This window comes from Brachyistius frenatus, unplaced genomic scaffold (assembly GCF_029030835.1).
Source record: "Brachyistius frenatus isolate BFR_SWC_R1_liver_20210118 unplaced genomic scaffold, ASM2903083v1 Contig_528, whole genome shotgun sequence".
NCBI classification, from domain to species: Eukaryota; Metazoa; Chordata; class Actinopteri; family Embiotocidae; genus Brachyistius; species Brachyistius frenatus.
Window position 1 is genome coordinate 2966 of NW_027211127.1, and position 7035 is coordinate 10000.

Genomic DNA, 7035 nt, shown 5'->3' on the forward strand with positions numbered 1-7035 from the left:
GGCTGTTTGTTTGTTCAGGTTGTTTGTGCAGGTTGTTTGTTTGTTCAGGCTGTTTGTTTGTTCAGGTTGTTTGTTTGTTCAGGTTGTTTGTTTGTTCAGGTTGTTTGTTCAGGTTGTTTGTTCAGGCTGTTTGTTCAGGCTGTTTGTTTGTTCAGGTTGTTTGTTTGTTCAGGTTGTTTGTTTGTTCAGGCTGTTTGTTTGTTCAGGTTGTTTGTTTGTTCAGGCTGTTTGTTTGTTCAGGTTGTTTGTTTGTTCAGGTTGTTTGTTCAGGTTGTTTGTTTGCTCAGGTTGTTTGTTTGCTCAGGTTGTTTGTGCAGGTTGTTTGTTTGTTCAGGCTGTTTGTTTGTTCAGGTTGTTTGTTCAAGTTGTTTGTTCAGGTTGTTTGTGCAGGTTGTTTGTGCAGGTTGTTTGTTTGTTCAGGCTGTTTGTTTGTTCAGGTTGTTTGTTTGTTCAGGTTGTTTGTTCAGGCTGGTATTTGCATCGCTGAGGCGGTCTGGTGACACGGAGGGAAAGAAGACGGTAACTGGTCACCAGCTGCTCGCTGTGATGTTGCAACACATCCAGGTCTGAGGACATGCTGTCCTGGAGAGGACATGTCTGTCCTGGAGAGGACATCGATTACACAACATTCATCAAATCTCCAGAACAACGTTTCAGCGTTTTCTCATTCAGTTTCTGACTCGTTCCTTGTTTGAACTCAAACCTCCGACTCCACATCTACAGACACAAACAGAGCAAACCTTCAACTGGAGTTTAACTGTAATCAGAGCGTACATGAACGTCGTCAGACGTAAACAAAATGTCATAAAAACTTTAAAGTGTACATTTATGATGTAATGGAAAACATATGATGTCATGATTAGTGTGTTGTTAAGAAGGAAACAGGCTGAAGTGATGATTTGATCAGAACCAATCAGATGAAGAGGACGTCAGGACGGATTGAAACGAAGACGCTCAGCGGGAAGAAAGAAAACGATCCGGTTGGCTCGGTCTCGCTCCAAAATACCAGAGCTCAGGAAGAATGATGCTTATTGTTCGTTGTCTACCTGAAGATAGACAGACAGGTGTGGGAGAGGGGGGAGGGGAGAGGAGGGGAGCAGGAGGGGAGGGGGGTGTCAGGTTTCACCTGGCCTCTACAACCCTGCTGCTCCACCATGAATCGAGTTTATTGTGAGGAACAGGTTGACATGGAGGAGGATGAGTGACGGGGGAGGAGGAGGAGCGAAGGGGAGGAAGAGGAGGAGTGACAGGGAGTAGGAGGAGGAGGCGCAACGGGGGAGGAGGAGCTACGGGGAGGAAGAGGAGGAGCGACGGAGAGGAAGAGGAGGAGCTACGGGGAGAAGGAGGAGCGATGGGGAGGAGGAGCGATGGGGAGGAGGAGCGATGGGGAGGAGGAGGAGTGATGGGGAGGAGGAGGAGGAGGAGCAATTGGGAGGAGGAGGAGGAGCGACGGGGAGTAGGAGGAGGAGTGATGGGGAGTGATGTTCTGACATCAGCTATGACATCATTCTGACATCAGTTATGACATCATTCTGACATCAGCTATGACATCATTCTGACATCAGCTATGACATCAGTTATGACATCATTCTGACATCAGTTATGACATCAGCTATGACATCAGTTATGACATCAATCTGACATCAGTTATGACATCAATCTGACATCAGCTATGACATCAGCTATGACATCATTCTGACATCAGCTATGACATCATTCTGACATCAGCTGACATCATTCTGACATCAGCTATGACATCATTCTGACATCAGCTATGACATCATTCTGACATCAGTTATGACATCAGCTATGACATCAGCTATGACATCATTCTGACATCAGCTATGACATCATTCTGACATCAGCTGACATCATTCTGACATCAGCTATGACATCATTCTGACATCATTCTGACATCAATCTGACATCAATCTGACATCAGCTATGACATCATTCTGACATCAGCTATGACATCATTCTGACATCAGCTATGACATCATTCTGACATCAATCTGACATCAGCTATGACATCAATCTGACATCAGCTATGACATTAGCTATGACATCATTCTGACATCAGCTATGACATAATTCTGACATCAGCTGACATCATTCTGACATCAGCTATGACATCAGTTATGACATCATTCTGACATCAGCTATGACATCAGTTATGACATCAATCTGACATCAGCTATGACATCAATCTGACATCAGCTATGACATCAGTTATGACATCAATCTGACATCAGCTATGACATCAGCTATGACATCATTCTGACATCAGCTATGACATCATTCTGACATCAGCTGACATCAACTATGACATCATTCTGACATCAATCTGACATCAGCTATGACATCATTCTGACATCAATCTGACATCAGCTATGACATCATTCTGACATCAATCTGACATCAGCTATGACATCATTCAGGCAGCACCAACTTCCTGAAGTAATCTTAAAGTGCCGTCACCTGATCCAGGACCACCGTCAGAGTCCTCACCTCCAGCCTGGCCTGTCACTCAAACATTCATCAGCCAATGAGGACGCACCCCTGAAAGTTGTGTCCGAACTGTAAAGCAGACGTCAGACAGCGGAAAACAAAAAGAAAAGAAACGCAAGCAAATAATCTGTTTACAAGTTTTACTGTAGAGATGGACAGTTTTATTTTTTCAAATTCTTATATGTTTGATATTTATTAATAATCTAACAGGCTCAGTGACCACGCAGGAGAAACATAAACACTGTGTGGAGGGTTTGATTGACAGGTCTGAAGCTGACATGTTCTTCCTCCTTCAGTGGGAAACAGACAACATCAACTTTAAACACTTCAACTGTCAAAATGCAGATTTCAAACAGCTTCAAGTCATCTGAACATGAAATATCCTCCATCTTCATCTTCGTCATCATCTTCATCATCATCTTCGTCATCATCTTCATCATCATCATCACCACCATCATCTTCATCACCACCTTCATCATCATCATCACCTTCGTCATCATCATCTTCATCATCATCACACCCAGAAAAAAAACAGACAGCAAACATACACAAACACACAAACACAAACACAAACACACAAACACAAAGACAAACACACAAACACAAACACACAAACACAAACAGAAACACACTAACACACAAACAGAAACACACAAACACACAAACACACAAACATAAACAGAAACACACAAACACAAACACACAAACACAAACACACAAACACTCAAACACAAACACACAAACAGAAACAAACAAACACAAACACACAAACACAAACAGAAACACACAAACACAAACACAAACACACAAACAGAAACACACAAAAAGAAACACACAAACACACAAACAGAAACAGAAACACACAAACACAAACACACAAACACAAACACAAACACACAAACACAAACACACAAACAGAAACACAGAAACACAGGTGACTTCCAGTGTGGATATAATTCAATGAAATGAATCTTAATGTTGTGTTTCTGTTTTCCTCACAAACATCAGCACAAACTGTAGTTTTTAAATGTTCTTGTTTGAATTGAAGTGAAAGTTGTTAAAGATGTCGTCGTCCTCTGAAGCGTCTTGACGGTTTCTGTTTGATGTCAACCCGATGTTTCATGTTCATGGTGACATCACTAATGTCCGTGTAACTCAGGACCTGACGATGATGGAATAATGAAAGTTGAATCACTTCCTGTTTGTGGTGCCTCCTCCTCCTCCTCTTCCTCGTCCTTCTCGTCCTCCTCTTCCTCGTCCTCCTCCTCGTCCTCCTCCTCTTCTTCCTCCACCTCCTCGTGCTGCAGCGTTCAGGAGAACTCACCGATCAGCTTCTCCTCACTGGGACGGGACGCATCACAAACAGACTGCTGGTTCACAACCTCATCAGATCTAGTAAAAGTCCCACTTCCTCTTCCTGTCAGTGTCCTGTCTGCGCCTGCTGGCGTTTCTCCAGCAGCTTCTCCTCCAGGCAGCGGATCAGAACCGGGTCCACCTTGGGGTCGAACTTGTTGGCGAACCAGTGTCCGTAGTTGAGGAGCCACCGGAGCTCCGCCGCTCCGTAGATGCAGACGCTCCTCATGTGCGTCCCGGTGCAGGCCGGGTACAGAACCCCCTCCAGGTAGTTCCACTTCACCAGCCGGGTCTTACTCCTCAGGTCCGTGATGTCCGGCTCGGTCCTGGGAATGTGTCCCGGGACCCCGGGGACCCGGACCAGAGTGGCCCAGTAGTGTTCGTCCGGAGAGTACGTGTCTGCCGACCAGGACAAGAAGTCCTTCGCCACCTGACTGCCGTTGACGTGACTCACGAAGTCCCGGGACAGGACGAAGTACGCGCTCCCGATGAACATCTGGATCCCGTGAGGAGGCGGAGCCTTGGCCGTGGCGGTTTTGACGGGAATCCGGTGGTACTCGTACGGGACGTTTTTCAGCTGGTGGCTGAAGCTGAAGCGCTGCTTCTTCAGCTCGCTGGGTCGGCTGGACTCCAGCATGTTGCTGCCGTTCAGCCGCTGCAGCTCCGACACCAGCTCGCCGTTGGACTTCAGAGGGAAGTCCTGGCCGCACAGGTTGATGACGTACTTCCACTCGACCTCCGACCTCAGCAGGTCGGAGAGGCAGTGGAGGTCGGCGTTGAGCCGGCTGATGTGGGCGTACTCCACCGACTCCAGCTGGGACGCGATGAAGACGTGCGGAACGCACCGAGCCAGGTTCTTCATGGCCTGGATGAAGGCCGGCGAGGACTTCTGGTCATAGTGGAGGCAGTAGATGTTGTGCGGCGCGTAGATGGCGTGAAGGATGCGCTCCACCATCGGGGCGTTCTTGTGCACCACCAGGATGTAGGCCAGCGGGAAGCCGCGCTCCGCCTGCAGCACCGGGACGTCCCCGTACCCCCGCGCCCCGACGAAGGCCCGGCAGTCGGAGGTCAGACTCACCGTGCTGTCGTCGCCCACGTCCACCACCGCCTTCCGCTTCACCTCCAGAGCCCGGCCCACCTCCACCGGATCCAGCTCGTAAATGGCGGTGCAGTTGACGTGGATGGTGGACATGCTGACGGAGACTCCATAGGGCTGAATGTAGACGCTGTCCCACACCGTCACTTTGATGGACACCAGCTTCAGCAGACAGACGACCAGCAGAGACACACAGAACAGGAAGCACCGGTGTCTCAATCTATGGATGTAGAGGCCACATCTTATTCTCATTCTGGGAATGAAAAACACATGAAGAATAACTTTATTATTATTATCATTATTATTATTATCATAGTCATCATTATTACTGTAATACAGTTTTACATGTTGATTAGACTTAGTGGACGGTCGCTCAGGTAAACTTGTACTAAAACAATTCACTGAGTCATCCCAGAACCTTCAGCCCACCAACTACAGAATCAGAACCGACTACTGAGCCTCAGACAAACGTCCTGACCAATCAGAACCATCAGTGATGTCATCAACCATCAGTGACGTCATCAACCATCAGTGACGTCATCGTTGGTTTGTGAACGTTATGAATCCTCCAGTTCAGATTCTGTCCGTCACCATCTTTACTAGTTCGGAGCGGTTTGGAGCAGGAAGTGACCATATTTGGACGAGCTGGGGGAGGAGCCAGAGGTGGATCTGACCGATCTGATCGGAAACCTGACGATACTACGTCCCGCCCACCGAAAGCTGTAACCTGACTGCACCACAGGCCTGTCAATCAAACAGACACGCCCCCAAAAACAGGTCTTCTTGAATCTTCTTTTCTAATGAATGAGGGATTATTTTCAGATGGACCTCCAGAAAACTAAGAAGAAGGAGTGACTTTAGCTAACAACACCGAGATAACTGATGGACACATTTTATTCACTTTGGATTTGATGAGAGAAGTTGAATGGGAGTCTATGGAGCCGGAGGCTTTTTGGAGCCGACCTCTAGTGGCACTCGCTGGTATTGCAGCTGAAGGCACTTCTGGATCGGAACCATTTTACAGACCTGAAGCTACGAACTGTTTTATATCCAGTCTGTAGTTTTATATCCAGTCTGTAGTTTAATATCCAATCTGTAGTTTTATATCCAGTCTGTAGTTTTATATCCAGTCTGTAGTTTTATATCCAGTCTGTGGATATAATTCTGTAATAAAGATGCCACGACCACTTACATGACGCCGTATCACGTGACATATTTTTCCCTGACATGCCATTTTAAGCCGTTTCTTTTGTAAAGATGTCCTTACTGAGCTCAGTTCAGACAGATCTGCTCCGACCGGACATCATCTGAACTTTAACTGTGACAGTTGTGTTCGTCAGGAAGTTGAATACCAGCCAGTGAAACTTACCTGGCTCTCTAAAGGTGTCTCTGATCGCCTGTCATGTCGGAACAACTTCTCCCGCCGTCAGACCCTGCAGAGGAACCGGACCGAGACACCATCCAGCTGATTCAGCAGAACAACAGGATCTGGTCCGGGGATCTGGGTCAGGACGTCTTCCTCCAGGAACCAGACGGTCCGTCCAACAGCATCCATCCTTCTACAATTTGCTCCACAACCCGTGTCCAACTCTCAGCGTGGTTCTGGAGGGTTCGTCTGGGTTCAGGAAACTCACCACATGCGTGCCGAGCCGAGCGGTCCCGAGTCCGTCCGCCACGTCCGGAGCTCCATCTCAGACTGGAGCTGTTCCCCGGAGGGGCAGCGTCCCGTCCCGGGCTGCAGTCCGCCCACACACACACACACACACACACACACACACACACACACACACACACACACACACACACACACACACACACACACACTCCCTCCCACTCAGTCATCATTAACCTCTTCGGCACCAGGAAGGAGGCAGCGATCCGGATCTTTGACTCTGTTACACATCAGCTGCAAATTCACAAAAAATGAAATGTTTCTACTAAAAAAGTGGTTTAATAAGAACAGATTCTCCTGAATCTGAACCAAACTGAGTTCATGGTCTTTGCTGACAGGAAGCAGGATGGAAACGTTTCACTGGTGCAGGTGGAGTTCATGTTGAAGAAGTGTCTGATGGATGAAA

At 47.5% G+C, this 7035-nt stretch overlaps 1 protein-coding gene across 2 annotated transcripts; it reads right to left on the minus strand.

The window, feature by feature from the left end:
• Positions 1-2659: 2659 nt before the first annotated feature.
• Positions 2660-6629, minus strand: gcnt4a (glucosaminyl (N-acetyl) transferase 4a). 2 transcript variants are annotated; one of them, XM_069688118.1, is made up of 2 exons: positions 6327-6629; positions 2660-5177 (listed from the first exon to the last, which is right to left on the minus strand). In XM_069688118.1, the coding sequence occupies exon 2, from the start codon at positions 5051-5053 to the stop codon at positions 3929-3931; it is 1125 nt and encodes a 374-aa protein (XP_069544219.1). In that variant the 5' UTR covers positions 5054-5177; positions 6327-6629; the 3' UTR covers positions 2660-3928. The 2 variants fall into 2 exon arrangements, with proteins under 2 accessions (XP_069544219.1, XP_069544218.1); XM_069688117.1 differs by having other exon boundaries at positions 2660-5210.
• Between the last annotated feature and the right edge of the window lie 406 nt (positions 6630-7035).

Coding starts and splice junctions, on each gene's coding strand:
- gcnt4a (XM_069688117.1), bottom strand. CDS start 5,209: ATGAGAATAAGATGTGGCCTCTACATCCATAGATTGAGACACCGGTGC.